General features: G+C 46.5%; 1 protein-coding gene across 1 annotated transcript in view; it reads left to right on the top strand.

The window, feature by feature from the left end:
• Positions 1 to 5,454, top strand: part of CD9 (CD9 molecule) — a 35,478-nt gene extending 30,024 nt beyond the window's left edge. Inside the window, exons 3-8 of the mRNA XM_061124741.1 lie at positions 56 to 153; positions 924 to 998; positions 2,487 to 2,585; positions 2,695 to 2,784; positions 3,618 to 3,701; positions 4,924 to 5,454. Coding sequence (XP_060980724.1) covers positions 56 to 153; positions 924 to 998; positions 2,487 to 2,585; positions 2,695 to 2,784; positions 3,618 to 3,701; positions 4,924 to 4,989 — 512 coding nt within the window. The 3' untranslated portion in view covers positions 4,990 to 5,454. The remainder of the gene's footprint in view (positions 1 to 55; positions 154 to 923; positions 999 to 2,486; positions 2,586 to 2,694; positions 2,785 to 3,617; positions 3,702 to 4,923) is intronic.
• Positions 5,455 to 22,279: the final 16,825 nt, after the last annotated feature.

Below are 22,279 nucleotides of genomic sequence, written 5' to 3' on the forward strand. Positions count from 1 at the left end.
GGAAGGGCATTAAGAAGCAACTGGGCCTCCCCGCTAACCCTGCCCTGTCCCCCAGGAGTCTATATTCTGATCGGAGCCGGTGCACTCATGATGCTGGTGGGCTTCCTGGGCTGCTGCGGAGCCGTGCAGGAGTCCCAGTGCATGCTGGGATTGGTAAGTGTCCCCTGCATGCCCACCGCCCCTGGCCTCCCAGGTCCCCCTCCCGGGGTCCCATAGACCAGTGGGTGGAGCGGGGTGGGGCGGGTCCCCAGGGCCCTAACCCCAAGTGTCTCCTCCCCTATGTGGTGACACGCTAGCCCCTCTTCCTTCCTGGAGCCACTGTCTTGTCACTTCCCTAGGCAACTAAATGCCAGGACTTTGTTTATCCCTTTTTCGAGGACCACGTTTGCCTTTTTTCCCTGAATCCACAGGTACCTTCACCTCCTCTTCTTATTTCAAAGTTTGTGTTACAGTTCTCCTCATACTCCAGAGTGTATTCACTTCCTTCTTTCCTCAAATCTCTGTGGGTTTTGTGAGCGGGTGAGGTGTTTTTTTTAATCCCTGCCTCTTCATTAACACCTTTAGAAATAATGGTTCTGACCCGGAAACTAATCCCATCACCTTAAAACCAAAGACTTTCAGCCACGTGGCAGAGCAGTCCTCCTGCGTTCCCTTACCCTCCTGCTCTCCCCCACGGCGCCCCTTCCCAATCAAGTCTCTTGCTTTGTGAGAAAAAAAGAAATACTAGTCTGGGGTCTCTGATGCTTTCCCCCTGTAGCTTTTCCCCGCTTCTGGCCTTGGCCAAGCGCTGGCAGCTCTGAACCTCCTCCTGCCCCTTCCAGCCCCCGATGCCAGGTCCCCAGAAGCCTGGTCTCCAAAATGCCCTCTGCTTGTTTTGGCCAGCTGGCTGGGCCTGCGCCTAATTCCAGCCCTTTCTCTTCCAGTTCTTCGGCTTCCTCTTGGTGATATTTGCCATTGAAGTGGCTGCAGCCATCTGGGGATATTCCCACAAGGAGGAGGTAGGTTTTCCCGTAAGACCTCTTAGGAGTCGGGGGCATAGGGGTGATGGCGGCAGAAGGGTATCCCAGCCGGTCACTTGGGTCAGCCTTCAGCCATCAAACGTGCCTCTAACAGGGGCTCCCCAGAGCAGGGGATGGGAGTGAGCACCAGCCTCCCGGGCGCTGTCGCAGAGAAGGGTTCGGGCAGTATGGTAGGGTCAGTGTCTGCCTCTCACACCTCTGCAGCATTCCCGCAACTTCTCTGGTACACAGCTTGGGAAAAGAGTGCTTTGTGTGGCCTAGCCCCCTCCCCTAGTTTATAAACACATGCCACCAGCAGCCAAGAGCTATGCCACACTCTCCGCGGGGTCCAGAGATGGATGAGCTGTGCTCCCCGTTTCAAGGAACTTTGCCACTTCATGTGGGATAAGGACTGACTGGTGTTACAAAAGTCATTTTTATATTCCAGAAACCCCCTAGGATTTGAAAAGCTGGCATAGGTAGGCGAGGGGTGTCTCTTCTGGCTTTGTGGAGAGGGAGACATTGACCAAAACCTTGATGGAGAAAGGGGATGTCAGGAGGAAAGTTGGTGGAGGCAGGGGCTTCCTGGCAAAGAAAGGGTCTGAGCACAGCTGGGTGTGGGCTGGGTGGGGGACCAGGGTGGGGCTCCATCAGAGCAGTGTTTTAGGGAGGGATGTCATGTCATATTTAGCAGGAGGGGCGAAAGAAGAGAGACAGTGGAGGTGGGGAATGGGGGGAGGAAAAGATTTAATTATCCGGATGATGAAGCCCACGGCCATGGAAATAGGAAAGGCTAATTATGAAAGCTGCTACGGGAAATGCTGGATGTTGATCAATTCTGGTTTTGGGGGTGGGGAGCAAGGGACAAGCATTTGTTAAATGGAGATGTGCCCAGGTGCAGGAGGATAAGAGTATCTCCATCATGTTATAATATAATAGCCAGTTCTTATCCCATATGTACTCTGCGCCAGACACTGTGCTACAGGCTTAATGCAATATCACCAGTAACTCTTCAAGATAACCTCTGAGGTTAGAACCATTACGATCTCCATTCTACATACGCAGAAACTCATGTGCAGAGAGGTTTGGTAATTTACCAAAAGTCACACAGTCTCAAAGTGAAGGAAAAAGATGGAAGCTAGAAGGAAAAAGAACTAGCTGGATCAGGAGTAGGATTTTTGCTTTTAATTCCTTATATTGAGGCAATTTAATTTTCTTTTTCTCGGTAGAAGGGAAAGAGCCAAGTGGGGCTACAGGGGCCAACCAAAGGTTCAAGCAGAAGGGGAGATGGCCAGAGGGGTTCCTAAAGGATGTGGGAGGAGATGGGGGACCCCAGAGACTCTGAGGGGGCTGTCCTAGCCCAGTGGTGCCTCTGCCCTGTGACATTTCAGAGCAAGAGAATTTGTGGCTGCATGTGAGCAAGATGGAACAGGTAACATTTGTTCATAAAGAATCCATCCCTGCTCATCTCTTGTCTGTGCTTCACAGGTGATCAAGGAAGTCCAGAAATTTTACGAGGACACCTACAATAAGCTGAAGAACAAGGACGAGCCTCAGCGAGAGACGCTGAGGGCCATCCACACTGCGGTACACCAGCTTCCCGTCCCGCCTGACTTTCTTCCGAACTCATGTGCATCTCTGCCTCAGTCCTCGTTATCTGTCTCTCTAACCCCCAACCCTGTCCTTCTCTCTGCAGCTGGACTGCTGTGGTTTGACCGGGGTGGTAGAACAATTTTTCACCGACACCTGCCCCTCAAAGAATTTAGTTGGCAGCTTGAAAATGAAGGTAAGCTTAGCACAAGACCCTGTGCCTTGCCCAGCTGGCTGGGTAAATCCCACCAAAGAGGACATGTGTTCAGCCCCCTTGATCTGTGAGGACAGCACTGTGGTGCTTCCTAAATACCTCTTCCCCGTGGGAAGCACCCAGGGTGGCTGTCTCCTTTCTCCCCTGCCCTGGGTCTCTGATTCCTCCAGGGCAGCAAATCAGAGAGCAGAGAAGTGGCAAAGCCTTCTAGCTGCCTGCAGCCACTGGGCCTCCATCCAGCCCTCGTGCACAGGGGGTGCTCCCAGCCCTGGACTCTTGCCTTCTAGACTTGTGAGCAGCTCGTGTGTGTGAGCTGGAGCAAATGTACAAACTTCCATAATAGTAATAGGAAGTAACTCTATGGCCAGGCTACCCTGGTGGCTCAGTGGTAAAGAATCTGCCTGCCAATGCAGGAGACACAGGTTCAGTCCCTGGGTTGGGAACATCCTCTGGAGAAGGAAATGGCAACCCATTCCAGCATTCTTGTCTGGAAAATTTCATGGACAGAGGAGCCTGGCGGGCTACAGTCCATGGGTTCGCAAAAAAGTTGGACACAACTTGACGACCAACAGTAATAAAAACCCTATGGCCAGATAAGACACGGATCCCAAAGCAGGGGCTCAGCCCTCTTCCTTCCGTGGTTTCTTGCCCAAACTTGAGGGACCCTTTCCTGGTTCTCCTTTCCACCCATCAGCCAGTCCCCATCCCTCACTTTGGAATCACAACACCCCAGAAGTCAGGTGAGTGCCATGGAGGGAGGGGGTGAGCCTGGAGTAGGACTGTGTGTTGATCTGGGTCTTCGTTTCCCCACTAAGCCCTGCCCTGAAGCCATCGACGAGATCTTCCGAAGCAAATTCCACATCATCGGCGCCGTGGGTATTGGGATCGCCGTGGTGATGGTGAGTGTCAGGGGCTTTGGGAAAACATCTTAGTAATTACAATTTATGAAGCTCTTACTCTGACCAGACACTGTTTTCACTCACCATTAATTTATCAATGTATTTAACCCTTGCCATACCCATGAGGTGGGAACTATTCATATTCTCGTTTTACAGATTCCAGAGAGAGAGAGGTTAAGTACATTGATCAGAGTCTCTGAGGTCAGGAGCGAAGCTTCTGAGACTTGAACTCAGTGTTTCTCCAGAATCCATTCCCACTACCTGAAAGGTTTCAGGAATAAATGCAAGGTGATTCCATTGTGTTTGGTCCACGGGCCACACTTGGAGCAGCAAGGATGTAGGTCGCCCAGACACCCTGTTAGTGATCCCCAGATAATCTTCAGGACATGTTTTCACAAAAAGCACCTGCTTTTCTTTGTCCCATGAAAGCAGTTTCAGTAAAAGCAACGTGGATGTGAACTGTCTCACGTCCTGCTATGGTCGGAAAAACACCCAAAGGTGAACAACTAGAAAGGGACTGAAAGTTTCTAACCATCTCTTGCCAGTCAATCCCCAGAAGCCATCAGGGGCCAATCAGGTTCCCCAGGGGAGCCCCCACAAGGGAGTGATGAGATTCAGTAGGAAACACAGCCCTCCTCTGCCCGTTGCAAAGACTCTCCAAGAGAGAGAACCACTTCCTCTCTTAGTGGTAATTGGCATCCCTCCTCTGCATCTAGGAAAGCCTTGAAGCCACTTTCAGTAAAAAGCACAAAAGTATCTTTAAAACTAAAATATAAGGGCTTCCTGGTAGTCTGGTGGTTTAAGACTCCTCCACACTTCCATTGCTGGGGTCACGGGTTCATTTCCCTGGTCGGGGAACTAAGATCCCACAGGTCACGTGATATAGCCAAAAAATTTTTTTTAAGAATTAAAAAAAAAAAATAAAAGTAAAACTAGAATATGAAACACAGGCACAAAGAGGAAAGTGAAAGTTTTGTGAGGGATATTGGAATAGTTGGAATTTGAGCATTAAATTTTGCTGTGGGTCCGTCTCACACTGAGCATTCACAAGAGCTGGCTTGTGCAGTGGAAGTGTGGAGTCTGAACCACTGGAGCACCGGAACCCCCCAATGTCCTGCCTCCCTGTCGTTTGTCATGGCCTCAGTGGCTCCCGTCTCCCCCCGGCCCCTCCACCTTCCAGCAGAAAGTCAGGCAGTCCCTCACACCGCTTCCTGTCTTCCAGATATTCGGCATGGTTTTCAGCATGATTCTATGTTGTGCCATCCGCAGAAACCGAGACATGGTCTAGAGTCAAGCTTTGTGCCCTGAGCAGGAAAGTTCACCCGTGAAGACCGCTGGTTATTTTTCCGGGGTTCTGTTTTTATGGGGTGTTTTGTTTTTTTTTTAACCCTTTGCCACTAACTTTAGTATTCATTCTGCATTTCTAAACAAAGAAAGTTATTCGATGTTTGTGTTTTTAATGCTTTATTCAACTTTAATGTTTGTAGTTAAGGGACTTGGGGATTTGGGTTTGCTTTGGTTTTATATAAATATATATATTTTTTGGTCATTTGTTTTTGCTTATTATATTAAGCAGAAATCCTGCAATGAAAGGTACTATGTTTGCTAGACTCTAGACAAAAGATATTGTACATAGCGAGATTTTTTGTGTGTGTCTTTAAAGAGATAAAAATGTCTATCAAGTTTAATCAGGTTGTAACTTAATGTTAAAGACAATTTGATACATAATAAAAGATGATGACAACATTCCAAACTGGTTTTGGAGTTTTGCCTCTTATGATTTTTTAGAGCTGTTTATTTTTTCAGGCGTCTTTCACCTGCTCTTTGCTCTGTGTTTTGTTTTAATATTTATTTATTTGTTTGGCTGTGCCAGGCCTTAGTTGTGGCATGTGGGAGCTAGTTGCTGGACCAGGGATTGAACCTGAGCCCTCTGCATTTCGAGCACAGAATCTAAGCCACGGGTCCACCAGGGAAGTCCCTTGTTTTGTTGCAATATTTGTTTATTTACTTGACTGCACTGGGTCTTAATTTTCGCATGCTAGATCTTTCATTGCAGCTCACCACAGGCTTAGTTGTCCCAAGGTACATGGGATCTTAGTTCCCCGGCCAGGTATGAAACCCACGTCTCCTGCATTGGAAGGCAGATTCTTAACCGCTGAACCATCAGGGAAGTCCTGGCTCTGTGCTTGGATGAGAAGTGGGTGAGAAGGCTGGTCTCCCTGTTTTACTTGTGAAGATATCAGGACATCGAGAGATGAAGGAATTTTGGCCCAGATCTCACCATTGTTCACACATCAACCCTGGAACCTGGCCCAGGGTTTTTCTTGCAGCAACACAATGTGTCTGGAGGATACAACTATAAACATGAGCTCCCTGATGGCAAAAGTCTTTGTTTTACTCCCCGCCCTACCCTCAGGACCCATTGTCTAGTCCATGGTAGGTACTCAAAATTTGTTGGTTGAATACATGAGGATATACCCATCAGGGTTTAAACAGAGATGCAGAATATTAAATACTTTTCTAAGGGATCTGACCTCACCCAACCACAAGAGCTGGTTAAGCAGCCTCTGTAAGACTATTGTCTTTGCCCCATCGTTGGAACTCAACGCCCACAGGCAGAGAGTCAGGAAACACAAATAGATATAACGTGGGTGAAAGGGAACACGTGGAGCCCATGAGGACAACAAATCCGAATCTCCTCTTGTTCTTTTATTTATTAATTTTTCTGCGCCAGGTCTTAGTCATGGCATGTGAACTCTTAGTTGCAGCATGTGGGACTAATTTCCCAACCAGGAATCAAACCCAGACCCCCTGCATGGGGAGCACAGGGTTTTAGCCGCTGGACCACCACAAAAGTGCGCGCGCGCACACACACACACACACACACACACACACTCCACCACCACCACAGAAGTGCGTGCGCACACACGCATGCACACACACACACACACACCCGTTCTGGTGCTTGATATTGGTGGTGTGGGTCCTACAGAGGCCAGGATCTGATGCGATGGAGCCAAATACACACAGGCTGGGACGTGGAGAAGCTGAGTGAGCCAGGAAAGCAGTAGCAATTTGTGTGAGATAGCCAACAACCCCTGCTCCTCCACCCCCACCCCTAGTGGTGCTCCATGCTAACCAGAAAGGAGGGGTAAGGGGATGCTGGGGGTGTCACTCAGTCTCACCAGGCCACCAGGTGGGAGACAGTCTTCACTCAGAAAGTCTGCAATCTAGCGAGCTGTTGAGCATCAAGCCAGCAATTATGACAGAGTGAGATAAACAACATGAGGTTGGGGGCAGGGGAGAGTACAGAAGCATAGGAAACCTGTCTTTATTTTCCACTTCTTGATTCTGTTTGGGCTCTATCTTCACATTTTTAAAAAAAAGGAAGAGAATCAAAATAGCCCTGAAAGCCATTACAATAAGAATTCAGAACACCGATGAGCAACATTATTCACAATAACCAAAAGGTGGGAACAACTCACATGTCAGTCAATAGATGAAGGGATACACAAAAATGTAGCAGATCCTTAAAATGGAATATTATTTCGCCTTCAAAAGAAATGAAGTTTGAACACAGGGTGCAATAAGGATGAGCGTTACCAAGCAAAATAAGCCAGATAGGAAAGAACAAATACTGTCAACTTTTGCCCCAATTCTATGATGAACTCTCCTCTCCTCAAGCCTCTTCATCAATATGCATGGACTCTTAGTTTAAATCTTCCCTGATTTTGCTCTTTGGGGAATGTGCTAAATCGCTTCAGCCGTGTCCAACTCTTTGCGACCCTATGGGCTATAATCCGCCAGGCTCCTCTGTCCATGGGATTTCCCAGGCAAGAATACTGGAGTGGGTTGCCATTCCCTGCTCCAGGGCATCTTCCCTGCTCAGGGATCAAACCCAGGTCTCCTGCATTGCAGACAGATTCTTTACCATCTGACCAAACGACCCCACTTTGAAAAAGACCCCCAGTGTTCTCATTAGTTTCAGCAAGTAATAAATCCTTTGATACGATCTTAGGTGACCTTGGCCTGCAATGCATTGAAGCAGGGCTTGGATTCCCAGCCCGAGACTGAGGCCAGGTCTAGACAGTAAGCACACCCGATCCTAACCACTAGACCAGTGGTCAGTGACAAGGCCCTGGCCCTTTGGCTTTGCAGAAAAGAATTTACACAAAGACAGAAAGTTTTGAAGTAAGTAAAATTGTATTAAGAGGACAAAGTGTACAGTACGTGTGGATAGGCGCACAGTCAGACTCAGGCGGAAGAGCAAGTCACCGAGTCGCACCCTCCTGGCAGTTTGAATCACTTTTTTGGTGTATTTCTTCCAGGTTTCCTTTGGCTAATCATTTTGATTTGCCTGGTTCACAGACCATATTTCGTATATCTCAGGATCCTCCCGGATGTATGCACACATCTCTGTCAAGCTGGATTCTACCACAAAGGCCTCTGGGTAGACCGCCATTAGTTAGCATCATTCCCCTTTGACCTCCAAGGACCCCTTCTGCACACATGTGGTCAGGGAGGTCTCCAGACTTTAAGAATAAGAAATATATACTCTGGGCAGGGCCCCTTTCCCGCCTTGTGCTGTTCAGTGGCTCAGTCATGTCCACTTCTTTGCGACCCCATGGGCTACAGCATGCCAGGCTTCCCTGTTCATCACCATCTCCCAGAGCTTGCTCAAACTCACGTCCATAGAGTCGGTGATGCCATGCCATCCAACCATGTCATCCTCTGTCATCCCTTTCTCCTCCTGCTCTCAATTTTTCCCAGCACAGGGTCTTTCCCACTGAGTCAGCTTTTCACATCAGGTGGCCAAAGTACTGGAGATTCAGCTTCAACATCAGATTATCTTGCTATTCTCATCTTCGAGTTTCAGTGCACAGGGAATGAATCTTCAATCACTTTACCCTGGGGGCCCCATCTACCTCCTGCCTCACTTCTCCCTCTCTGGTTTGACACCCACCAGGAGGCAACCCAGTTTGGGGGTAACAAAAATGCAAAGAAAAGAGCACCCCAACCCTTAAACAATGGAATTTGGGAGCAGATATTCAGCATCTCAGTAGCCACACTGGAACTTGTAGCCTGGACTGCACAACAGACCTGGCAGAGGCCCAAGACAGTGACTCATCCCAGCTCTGCATGTGGCATCTCTTTACAGAAAGGGCATCTCTACAGAAAGGGTCTAAACAGGTGGCCGGCACTGTCCAATAAGAAAAAACCCTACCAGCACCTCTTGTCAGGATGCTGACCCCTGGTCCTAGGGGTCATGGCAAAGGGGGCAGTGTCCCCGTTCAGGGCACTCCATGGCCCCATGGCCTTCCAAGCACAGGAGATTAGGCAAAAAGAACTTCCTGAGATACCTTCCCCTGTTAGAGCAGATTGGCTCGTGGACCATCTGGGACAGCCTCCCTAGACGAGCCCGCCTCATCACGTTCACACCCCATGGGGATCGGCAGTGGAAATCTCAGTAACTAAGCTATGGAGGGGTGATTTCCTTGAATAAGTGACCATACTCCGAGAGGGCTGGGATTATTCCTGTGGGTGTTTGGGAAAGGGAAGTTCAGGGAGGGTCTAAGAGCCATGCAAAGTCAATGTCAGAGTCAGCTGCGGGTTCATGGTTCCCAAGCCAGGGCTCATGGGGATCTTAGGACTTTATTCCACCAAGCTAAGTTCTCTACTCTCCCGCTCAGCCCACCTCACCCTCAGTTTTAATGCTGTCTTAGAGAAGCCTGAGCAGCTAATGCAATAGTTTTCACTCAAGTATTGGCTGGCAGGCCCTTGGAGAACTAATTTGATTTCTTTCCTTTTAAATTGGATTTCCCCAAACCATCTGCTTCCCCTGTGGTGATGCAGACAGGATCAGGACTTATCCCAAAGTAGAATCCCCACCACTCTGCAATGCCGCAACGGAACCAGAGTTGGCCAAGCCAGGCAGTGAGGGACCCAGTGCTGTTCTATACACCCTGATATCTAACGACCCATAGATCTTGGCAGAGGTTGGGCTGTCCAACTGGCCCCCAGGACTGCCCTGAGAATCAGGGATTCCAGCCAAAAACTGTCGCTAACCATCTGATTCTACAAGGATGAAGTCACGAGCCACTGCAGTCGGTGACCTTCAACACATCTTAAAAAGGGTACAAGGTGAAGATCAGGAATGAGGCACTCCATGGTCTGGGGCAAAACTGGCAGAGCAGGACTTCAGACAGATATTTGCAGGAGAAGATATAAGCCCAACTTCTTGCATCTTCTCATATCTAGAAAGCACTAAAATCATTAACAAATGTTGTTTTTTGTGGGTGCTGCCTTTGCTGACCCAGCAGAAACAGATTCTTGGTTTATTTTTTACTTCCACTGTATCATAGTTTAGCAAACATTGTTTTTATCTTGGAAAAAAAAACCTTTTTGTTTACAAATAAACAAGTGAATGTTGGGAATTAGTTTGTTAATGTACTTAATAATAAAGTGTTCTTAGAGTTTAACCTTAAAAAAAAAAAACCCGCTGCCAAAATGTGTGCTTGATGGCACAGAGCTCCCTCCACCAAAATCACATTGTGTACATGTATACACTACTCTGTTTAAAATATATAGCTAGTGGGGACCGGCTATAAAGCACAGTAAGCTCAGCTCTGTACTCTGTGATGACCTTGAGGGGTGGAGATGGGAGGGAGGTCCAAGAGGGAGAGGATCAGTTCGGTTCAGTTCGATCGCTCAGTCGGGTCCAACTCTTTGAGACCCCATGGACTGCAACACGCTAGGCCTCCCTGTCCGTCACCAACTCCCGGAGTTTGCTCAAACTCATGTCCATTCAGTCGGTGATGCCATTCAACCATCTCATTCTCTGTCGTCCCCTTCTCCTCCCACCTTCAATCTTTCCCAGTATCAGGGTCTTTTCAAATGAGTCAGTTTTTTGGCCACTTAGGTGGCCAAAGTATTGGAGTTTAAGCTTCTGCATTAGTCCTTCCAATGAATATTCATGACTGATTTCCTTTAGGATGGACTGGTTGGATCTCCTTGCAGTCCAAGAGACTCTCAAGAGTCTTCTCCAACACCACAGTTCAAAAGCATCAATTCTTTGGCACTCGGCTCCATACATGACTACTGGAAAAACCATAGCTTTAACTAGACGGAACTTTGTTGGCAAAGTAATGTCCCCGCTTTTTAAAATGCTGTCTAGGATGGTCATAACTTTTCAGCCAAGCTGTAAGCGTCTTTTAATTTCAAGGCTGCAGTCACCATCTGCAGCGATTTTGGAGCCCAAAAAAACAAAGTCTGTCACTGTTTCCATTGTTTCCCCATCTATTTGCCATTAAGTGATGGGACCAGAGGCCATGATCTTAGTTTTCTGAATGTTGAGTTTTAAGCCAACTTTTTCACTCTCTTTCATTTTCATCAAGAGACTCTTTAGTTCTTCGCTTTCTGCCATAAGGGTAGTGTCATCTGCATATCTGAGGTTATCGATATTTCTCCTGGCAATCTTAATTCCAGCTTGTGTTTCATCCAGGCCAGCATTTCTCATGATGTACTCTGCATATAAGTTAAATAAGCAGGGTGACAATACACAACCTTGACGTACTCCTTTCCCACTTTAGAACCAGTCTGTTGTTCCATGTCCAGTTCTAACTGTTGCTTCCTCACCTGCATACAGATTTCTCAGGAAGCAGGTCAGGTGGTCTGGTAATCATATCTCTTTAAGAATTTTCCACAGTTTGTTGTGATCCACACAGTCAAAGGCTTTGGCGTAGTCAATAAAGAAGAAATAGATGTTTTTCTGGAGCTCTCTTGCTTTTTTGATGATCCAACAGATGTTGGCAATTTGATCTCTGGTTCCTCTGCCTTTTCTAAATCCAGCTTGAATATCTGGAAGTTCATGGTTCACATATTGTTGAAGCCTGGCTTGGAGAATTTTGAGCATTACTTTGCTAGAGTGTGAGATGAGTGCAATTGTATGGTAGCTTGAGCATTCTTTGGCATTGCCTTTCTTTGGGATTGGAATGAAAGCTGACCTTTTCCAGTCCTGTGGCAACTGCCAAGTTTTCCAAATTTACTGGCATATTTAGTGCAGCACTTTGACAGCATCATCTTTTAGGATTTGAAATAGCTCAACTGGAATTCCATCACCTCCACTAGCTTTGTTTGTAGTGATGCTTCCTAAGGCCCACTTGACTTCGCATTCCAGGATGTCTGGCTCTGGGTGAGTGATCACACCATTATGATCATCTGGGTCTTGAAGATCTTTTTTGCATAGCTCTTCTGTGTATTCTTGCCACCTCTGCTTAATATTTCTGCTTCAGCTCAGTTCAGTTCAGTCACTCAGTCGTGTCCAACTGTTTGTGACCCCATGAACCAAAGCACGCCAGGCCACCCTACCCATCACAAACTCCCAAAGTTTACCCAAACTCATGTCCATTGAGTCAGTGATGCCATTTAACCATCTCATTCTCTGTCGTCCCCTTCTCCTCCTTCCTTCAATCTTTCCCAACATCAGGGTCTTTTCAAATGAGTCAGCTCTTCATATCAGGTGGCCAAAGTATTGGAGTTTCAGCTTCAACATCAGTCCTTCCAATGAACACCCAGGACTGATCTCCTTTAGGATGGACTGGTTGGATCTCCTTGCAGTCCAAGGGACTGCTTCTGTTAGGTCCATACTATTTCTGTCCTTTATTGTGCCCATCTTTGCACGAAATATTCCCTTGGTATCTCTAATTTTCTTGAAGAGATCTCTAGTCTTTCCCCTTCTATTGTTTTCCTCTATTTCTTTGCACTGATCACTGAGAAAGGCTTTCTTATCTGTCCTTGCTATTCTTTGGAACTCTGCATTCAGATGGGTATATCTTTCTTTTTCTCCTTTGCCTTTCACTTCTCTTCTTTTCACAGCTATTTGTAAGGTCTCCTCAGACAACCATTTTGCCATTTTGCATTTCTTTTTCTTGGGTATGGTCTTGATCACTGCCTCCTGTACAATGTCACAAACCTCCATCCATACTTCTTCAGGCACTCTATCAGATCTAATCCCTTGAATCTATTTCTCACTTCCACTGTATAATCGTAATGTTAGGGGAAGCACGCTGATTGAAACCGCCCACCCTGGCCAGGCACCATAGTAACCATTTGCATGAGTTGTTTTATGACAGGAGATCCTGATAAGGAATACGGAACTAATAAGCCACCACCAGCCGGAAGAGTTCGGGAAAGGTCAAGAGGAGACAGTGCGTGTCCGTCCACTTCCCAGACTCCCTCTTGCTAGCATCCATCTTGGCTGAGCGATGTGTGCGCCACCAGGAAAGACTCTGAATTAGAATGATTGGCCAAAGACCACCCGGAAACTAATCCCATCACCATAAAACTCAAGACTGAGAGCCACGCGGCAGAGCAGTTCTCCTGGGTTCCCTTACCCACTGCTCTCCACTCGGGTGCCCTTTCCCAATAAAATCTCTTGCTTTGTCAGCATGTGTCTCCTCGGACAATTCATTTCCGAGTGTTAGACAAGAGCCCAGTTTCAGGCCCTGGAAGGGGTCCCCCTTCCTGCAACAGCAAGGGATTTGACTTAGGTCATAACTGAATGATCTAGTGGTTTTCCCTACTTTCTTCAATTTAAGCCTGAACTTGGCAATAAGGAGTTCATGATCTGAGCCACAGTCAGCTCCCAGTCTTGTTTTTGCTGACTGTATAGAGCTTCCCCATCTTTGGCTGCAAAGAATATAATCAATCTGATTTTGGTATTGACCATCTGGTGATGTCCATGTGTAGAGTCTTCTCTTGTGTTGTTGGACGAGGTTGTTTGCTATGACCAGTGCATTCTCTTGGCAAAGCTCTATTATTAGGCTTTGCCCAGTTTCATTCTGTACTCCAAGGCCAAATTTGCCTATTACTCCAGGTGTTTCTTGACTTCCTACTTTTGCATTCCAGTCCCCTATAATGAAAAGGACATCTTTTTGGGGTGCTAGTTCTAGAAAGTCTTGTAGGTCTTCACAGAACTGTCCAACCTCAGCTTCTTCAGCATAGTACTGGTCAAGGCATAGACTTGAATTACTGTGTTATTGAATGGTTTGCCTTGGAAACAAACAGATCATTCTGTCGTTTTTGAGACTGCATCCAAGTACTGCATCTCGGACTCTTTTGTTGACTATGATGGCTATTCCATTTCTTCTAAGGGATTCTTGCCCACAGTAGTAGATATAATGGTCATCTGAGTTAAATTCACCCATTCCAGCCCATTGTGATGACCTAGACGGGTGGGATGAAGGGTGGAGATAGGAGGCTGTTCCAAGAGGGAGGGCATATTTATATGCATATAGCTGATTCATTTCATCTTACAATAGGAACTAACATGACATTGTAAAGCAATTACACACTAAATAAATAAAATCTTATATGTACTGACCTCCCTGATCTCGGGTGGCCTCAGCCTGCAGTGACTTGAAGCAAGATTTTGATTCCCAACCAGAGATTGAGGTCAGGCCTAGACAGTGAGAGTACCAAATTCTGGCCACTAGACCACCAGGAACCAGTGGCCAAAGACAATGCCCTGGCCCACTAGCTGTGTAGAAGTGAATTTCCACACAGAGACAGAAAGTAGTAAACCAGTAAAGTGTTTATTAGGAGGTAAAGAGTATGTGTAGATAGACTCATGGGCTGGCTAAGAGAGTCACGCCCTCGTGGTGGTTTGAATCACTTTTATGGGACATTTCTTCCAGGTTTCCTTTGACCAGTCCTCTTGTTTTGCCTGGTTCTGAGTCTGTATTTGCTTTATCTCTGGTTGTACCAAGTGTGCACTCGCATCTCTTAGCCAAGATGGATTCTAGCAAAGAGGCTTATGGGTAGGTTGACATCACTCCCCTTTTGGATCTCCAAGGAGCCTTTCTGCGCATGTGTAGTCAGGAAGGTCTAGGTGACTTCAAGAATGAGGAATATGTGGTCCTTAATCCCAGATAAGATCTTTTATCTTGGATTTTCTGTCCACAGGGGAGAAAACAGCTGTTTAGCCTGGGGCCATCTTATCTCCTGCCTCCTGCCCCCTGCCTCTTCAGAGCAGTTCCTCTGAGCTGCGAGGCTGTCTCCCAGTTACAGTTCTCATCTGGGGCTGTGGATGAAAAATGCTGCCTGCTATATCAGTAAACAAAGAAAATTGAGGCTAACAAGCCATCAGCCACTGCAGATGCCCCAAGCTGTGCACCCCGAGGGAATTCAGGATGGAGAAAGCAGGATCTTGGCCCCAGATAGCTGAGGTGCATGTCAAAACAATCTTCCCAGATGTAGAAAAGTGCTAAATTCATTAACTTGACATGACTGGTTTTTCTTTAACGAACAGTGAGCCTTTGATATTCCAATTTTGTTGTTTTTTGGTAGCTAAGTCGTGTCCGACTCTTTGTGACCACATGGACTGTAACCCTCCAGGCTCTTCTGTCTGTAGGATTTCCCACGCAAGAATACTGGAGTGGGTTGCCATTTCCTTCTCCAGGGGATCTTCTCAGACCAGGGATCAAATCCGCATCTCCTTCATTGGCAGGTGGATTCTTTACCACAAGGGAAGCCTGAAGTTCTGATTACCTGGGTTTCTCATTGTTTTTTTGTTTTTTTTTTTTTTTGCAAAAGCTTAGCTATCCTGTCTCCTCACTCACCTCTTCAGAGCAGTCCCTCAGAGCTACCTGAGAGGCTGCCTTCTGAGTGTAAGTCCTCAGAAAATCCACCAAATAAAACATGAATCTCAACTTTTTGGTTTTGCTTTTTTTTCCCCTTAATTTATTTATTTTTAACTGAAGGATAATTACAATATTGTGTTGGTTTCTGCCATACATCAACATGGATCAGTCATAAGTATACATACATCCCCTCACTCTTGAGCCCATTGTGGTTTTTTTTTTTTTCTTTTCAGTCTACAAGGAGACACATAGATTATTCTACATTCTCAACATGGGGAACTCAATGGGCCAAGAAAAGAGGTGTGAACTTGCCCAGGACCACAAAGTCCAGGCAGGCCTAGAGAAGCCCCACAACCATGGGGAGGGGGTGTCAGGGAGGAAAACCTTGTTCTTACCCTCCAGGCTCATCTGGATGATATAAGAATTAAATTGGCATGAAACAGGTTAGCAGGAGAAAATCAAACAAGAGTTTCTAACTTGTCTATGCAGGAAAGACCCAGGAAACTTAACTAACCTTTGCCTCAAATACCATCCTTAGCAGAAAGGTAAAACAGGGTGCTAAGGGTGGGAAGAGCCAGTTGTAGAAGGGAACCAGAGGAAAAAAGCTCAGCAAACAAGGTTAAATGTTGCGATGCAGATTAAAGTCTTTGCTTCTCCAAAGAGTTTCTAGAGATCTGGTCATTCTCTTCCTGGTACAATGAGAAAGACACCCTTACAAATGGAGATTTCCCTTACAAATGTCAATGTTTCTTACAAAAGAATGACCCTTCCTTTGGTTTGCAGCATTTTTTTCAGGTCTCCGGTTTCTTAGAAAACAACAAGCTTAAAATAATTAACATGCCAATGAAACACATTTGAGGGTGGCAAATTCTGGTCCCCTACTGGCCAGAGACATTGAAACTGATCTACATTAAAAAGGCCGGACCCTGGCATTTGATTAACAGGGCCCTGGGTCTTAATTTCTTCCTGTGTAAGTTGGAGATGATAAAATGTATTTCAGAGAGTAATTTTGAAAATTAAAAAGAAATGAGGGGCTTCCCTGGTATTGCAGTGGTTAAGACTCTGCCCTCCCAATGCAGGTGCCCTGGGTTCAGTCCCAGGTCAGGGAACTAGATCCTACATAGCTCAACTAAAGATCCAACATGCTGCAGCTAAACAGTGCAAATGCTGCAATTAAGACAAGGTGCAGCCAAATTTAAAAAAAGAGACAAAGAAAGCTTATCAAGCTGCGGAAAGACCTGGAGGAATCTAAAATGCATATTACCAAGTGAAAGAAGCCAATCCAAAAAGGGTTATCAATTATATAATTCCAACTACATGATGTTCTGGAAAAGAAAACTGCCCCACAGGGTCAACAGAAACTGGTAACTAAGAGAAATTCTTAAGAAAGAAAAAAAAGAGAGAGAGAGAAATTCTTGAGCTTATCTTACAGAACACCAGTTAAGGGAACAGATAGTTTTAAAAAAAAAAAAAAAAGCTCTCAGGCTGTAATTTGCCTTCAGTTACTTTTTTTTTTTTTTTTTGATATTTTATTTGGCCATATCAGGTCTTAGTTGGGGAACCTGGGCTCTTCGTTGTAGCACACAGACTCCTTAGTTTGGGGTACTCTTAAGATCCCCGTGGCATGTAAGATCTTATTTCCCTGATCAGGGATGGAACCCATGTCCCATGCCTTGCAAGGTGGCTTCTTAACCACTAGACCACCAGGGAAGTCCCCCATTCAATTATCTTTTGACTCCTTAACCACCCCTACAGATAACACCTCTCACCTGCGGGGTGCTTTAGTAATGGGGTGAGAGTGGGGTGCCTTAGGATGTTTTGATACTTGGAGTTAGCTCTTGTCCAGTAGTAGTTTTGTTGCAGGAAGGGGGACCCCTTCCAGGGCCCGAAACTGGGCTCTTGTCTAACACTCGGAAAAGAATTGTCCGAGGAGACACGTGCTGACAAAGCAAGAGATTTTATTGGGAAAGGGCACCCGAGTGGAGAGCAGTAGGTAAGGGAACCCAGGAGAACTGCTCTGCCGCGTGGCTCGCAGTCTTGGGTTTTATGGTGATGGGATTAGTTTCCGGGTGGTCTTTGGCCAATCATTCTAATTCAGAGTCTTTCCTGGTGGCGCACGCATCGCTCAGCCAAGATGGATGCTAGCAGGAGGGATTCTGGGAAGTGGACGGACAGGTAGTGTCTCCTCTCGATCTTTCCCGACCTCTTCCGGCTGGTGGTGGCCTATTAGTTCCGTATTCCTTATCAGGATCTCCTGCCATAAAACAACTCATGCAAATGGTTACTATGGTACCTGACCAGGGTGGGCGGTTTCAATCAGTGTGCTTCCCCTAACAACTCCCCCCTGAGAGACTTCATACTCAAGATGCTTCTTGGGAATTGGGGCGGAGGTCTCTTTTTTCTGTAACTTTTTCCTGCTGTGTCGGGGCCTAGGCCTGCCTAGCAGAGCAGAAGTCTCTCTCTACCTGATCTAAGTTGGGGTGTTCTATATTTGAAACCAGCTCTCACCCTTGTAGTAACATCAATTTGGCCTGGAACTGCTGGAGTCTGCTGGAGATAAACTTTGTAAGGAGTTGGAGTATACAAGGGCCAAATAGGAGGCCTAATAGGATAGTTATCACTGGACCCATGAATGGTAAGAGCCAAGAAGGGAAAGAAGGAGAACTCCGTACACCTGTTGAACTTAAATCCCGGATCTTTGTAGCCTGTTTTAAAAGCCCCTTGATATCTTCTTGGACCTGCCCAGACTGGTTATAATAAAAACAGCATTCTTCCTTTAGATATAGACAAGTGCCTCTCTGTCCTGCAGTCAATAAGTCTAGGGCCCGACGATTTTGTAGGACCATTGCGGCTAGGGAGTCTAACTGGGATTGTAGGTGTTGGAGGGTCCTCGCTGTTTTTTTTATGGATACAGCAGTGTCGGTAGAAAGCTGCTGAAATTTATGTAAAGAAGTTTTCCCCACGGCAACTCCTGTTAAACCAGCAGTCAGTCCTAATGCCAGGAAAATAGGGGTAAGTATTACCGCACGACGTATCCTCTGGTTGGTATATACTGGTAGAGGCAAGGAGGTATTACTCCAGGCCAGATCTATGTGGGGCGTAACATACCCTAGGGAGCAAGTTTTTGACCAAAAAGGTGGTAGGGATAAATAAGCTTTATCCCCACATATGAAATAGACACCATGACTAGGTTTAAGTTGGGCAGCAAAATGGGTTTGCCAAAGAGGAACAGGATTTTCATCTGCCTTACAACTGGAACATGGCATAATGGAACAGGGGCAGTCCTTTAGCAGCTGGGAGGAGACTGTCACCCCACTTGCTGCAAAACCGGCAGCAGTGAGGGCATTTAGAAACGGATTTAAGTGTTGTGAGGCATCCTCATCAAAAAACAAATCAGAAGTTAAGAATGGACGTCTACACATCATTTTATAAGGACTTAACAATAGTGGCCGTTTGGGGGATGTCCGTATCCTCATGAGGGCTATGGGTAGCATGTGTGTCCACTTATTATGTGTTTCTTGGCATAGCTTAGCCAGAGCCCTTTTAAGAGTCTGGTTGGCTCTCTCTACCTTTCTTGAAGCTTGAGGCCTCTAGGATGAGTGGAGCCGGTATTTTATGCCTAAGCATGCGGCTAGGTTTTGGGATATCGTGGCTGTAAATGAGGGCCCATTGTCACTCTGAAGTGACCGAGGCAGCCCAAACCTAGGCACTATCTCTTTCAGCAGAGCCTTACAGACTTCTGTAGCTCTCTCTGTCTTAGTAGGGAACGCTTCGATCCATCCTGTGAATGTGTTAATAAAGACTAGCAAATAAGAAAACCCTTGGGTCTTTGGCATGGCTGTAAAATCTATTTGCCAGTCCTCTCCTGGGTATGATCCCCGATGTTGGACAGGTTTAATTAGAGGTGGCAAGGGTCTGGTTTTTTGGATTATTTCTTAGACAGGTATCACAATTCTGTGTGACCTGTCTAACAACCTTAGCTAACTGGGGATGGTAGAGAATAGACTTAAGCAAGATTTCTAGATTATCTCTTTCAAAATGGGTGCTCTTATGTAAGGAGTTAGTAATTTTTCAAACCTGAGAATCAGGGAGTATTATTTGGGCCTGATCAGTCTGAAACCACCCATGTGACCCAATCTCCCACCCCCGCTCAGCATATCGGGAATGTTCCTCTGGGGTATAATCTGGAGTCAGGGTTTCCTTGGGGAAAAGGGGGCAGATAGCAGTGGCAGAGGTAGCTTTCCTGGCAGCTCGTTTTGCCTCTTGATCAGCTTTCCTATTTTCCTGGGCCTCTTTTTTTTGCCCCTTTTGGTGACTCTTGCAGTGGATGACAGCTAATTTTGCAGGAAGTTTGACTGCCTCCAGGAGCCTGAGAATGAGCTCTTTGTGTTTAACAGGAGAGCTTCGGGCACTGAGCATTCCTCTTTCTTTCCAAATTGCTGCATGGGCATGCAGAATGAGGAAAGCATACTTAGAGTCCATATACACATTAATCCTCTTTCCTTTTCCTAACTCCAAAGCTCTTGTCAGGGCAAAAAGTTCAGCTTTCTGGGCTGAGGTGTCTGGGGGAAGAGATCCACTTTCTTTAGTTTCTTCTAGGCTCACTACTGCATATCCTGCTTTCCTCTCTCCTTTTTCTACAAAACTGCTGCCATCTGTGTACCAGTTTTTCTCTGGGTCAGATAAAGGTGTCTCTGATAGGTCCGGGCGAGAAGAGTATAACTCGTCTATGATTTGTATGCATTGGTGATCCAGAGGGGAAGTAGGGGGATCTGGCAGTAAGGTTGCTGGATTTAAAGTCTGGCAGACCCTCAACCTTATTTCTGGAGTGTCAAGGATGAGGGCTTGGTATTGGGTGATCTTTCCCCCTGTCATCCACCTGTCCCCTTTAGTTTCCAAGACTGCTTGCACCTGGTGAGGCATATACACTGTGGTGGGCTGACCCAGGGTCAGCCTAGATGCCTCCTTAACCATAAGAGCGGTGGCTGCTACTGCCCGGAGGCAAGTGGGCCACCCTCTGGCCACCTCATCTAGTTGTTTTGAGAGATAAGCCACGGGTTGTAATACGGGCCCCATCATCTGCCCTAACATCCCAAGAGCAGTTCCTATCCTTTCAGAAACATAGAGTCTAAAAGGCTTCTCCAGGTTTGGGAGGCCTAAAGCTGGGGCTGTAGTGATGGACTCTTTTAGGGCATTAAAGGCCACCTTGCAGGTCTCATCCCAGTCGAGTGGCTCTTCCTCTTTCTCCCTTAACTTTTTATATAGGGGTTTGGCCAGATTGCCATAATTAGGAATCCAGATCCTGCAAAACCCGGTCATTCCTAAAAATCCCCTAAGCTGTTTTTTTGTTTGGGGGTACGGGGTATTTAAGATGAGGGATTTCCTCTCGGGGTCAAGCATTCTTTTTCCTTCTGTAATTATAAATCCAAGGTATTTTACTTGGGTTAAGCTAATCTGAGCCTTCTTGGGGGATACTCGATAACCCTTTTTATATAGGAAATTTAGAATTTTAATAGTGTCCATTTGAGAGCTGGTAAAATCTGGACTAGCTATGAGCAAGTCATCCACATACTGTATTAGACTACTGTTCGTTAAAGTTAATTCCCTTAGTTCTCTCCCCAAGGAAGTCCCAAAGATATGAGGGCTATCCCTAAACCCTTGTGGTAGTCGAGTCCAGCAGAGTTGTATGGTCTCCCTCGTTTCCAAGTCCCGCCACTTAAAAGCAAAGAGTTTTTGGGATTCAGGATGGAGAGGAATGCAAAAGAAAGCATCTTTAAGATCCAAGACTGAGAAGTACTTGGCTTTTTCTGGGACTTGGGATAGGAGGGTATACGGGTTTGGGACTATGGGGTGGATGGGAACCACAGCTTCATTAACAGCTCTTAGATCCTGGACGAATCGATAAGATCCATCTGGTTTTTTAACGGGCAAGATTGGAGTATTGCAGGGGGACTCACAGCTGATTAGAATTCCAGTATCTCGGTATTTGTTAACTAATGGTCTAAGACCCTCAAGAGCTTCTGGTTTTAAGGGATATTGTCTTTTCCAGGGGTAGGGAGCATTTGGCCTCAGAGAAATCTTTACCGGTGGAACATTTATGGCTAAACCAGGGCTGGAGACATCTCACACCTGGGGATTGACCTCATCTAGGAAAGGGACAGACTCTTCTTTTTCTACCTCTGACTGTAAATATTCAGACACTAGGCAAAGAAAATTATCGACTTCTACCTTTCCCCAAGTCACTTTGGTTTGGAGGCGGCAAAGAAGGTCTCTCTCCAGTAGGGGAGCAGGGCAACCAGGGATGTATAAGAAGGGGTGGGTTCTTTGCCAATTTCCCACCTTACAATGGAGGGGCTTAGTAAAATTCTGGCTTTGGGGTTTTTTATCTACCCCTATCACCATTTTAGTCTGGGAGTCTAAAGGTCCTAATCGGAAAGGAAGAACGGAGAAGGCAGCCCCCGTGTCTAGAAGAAAGTTCACATCTTTACCTTTTATCTGTAGAGTCACCCAAGGGTCGAGAGGAGTGATCTGGATCTCACCATTTGCGGGGGTTTTTCGAGCCGCTGGGCACCGTCAGTCGTGGTCGCCCAGAACTAACACAGAGGGAGCAGGTGTAGGGGTCGCCATACGCCTTCCCTTAGGGCGATATGGACACTCCCTTTTCCAATGTCCATCCTCTCTGCAGTAGGCACATTGGGTGCGGCTCAGCCGCGGTGGATTGTTAAGATTTTTTTTTTTTCCTTGCTCTCCCCGGGACTCTCGCATAGTGGCAGGATGAATCAAGGCCAGGATTTTAGCCTGTTGTTGGGCCAAGGCCTGGGTCTGCCTCTCTATTCTCCTATCTTTTCGGACTTCTTTTTGCTCCCTTCTTGCTTCTTCCTCCCGGTCCCTGTTCAAAAACACCCTATTTGCCTCCTCCACCAAATCGGAAATTGGGGT

This window comes from Dama dama, chromosome 22, assembly GCF_033118175.1.
Source record: "Dama dama isolate Ldn47 chromosome 22, ASM3311817v1, whole genome shotgun sequence".
Lineage (NCBI taxonomy): Eukaryota > Metazoa > Chordata > Mammalia > Artiodactyla > Cervidae > Dama > Dama dama.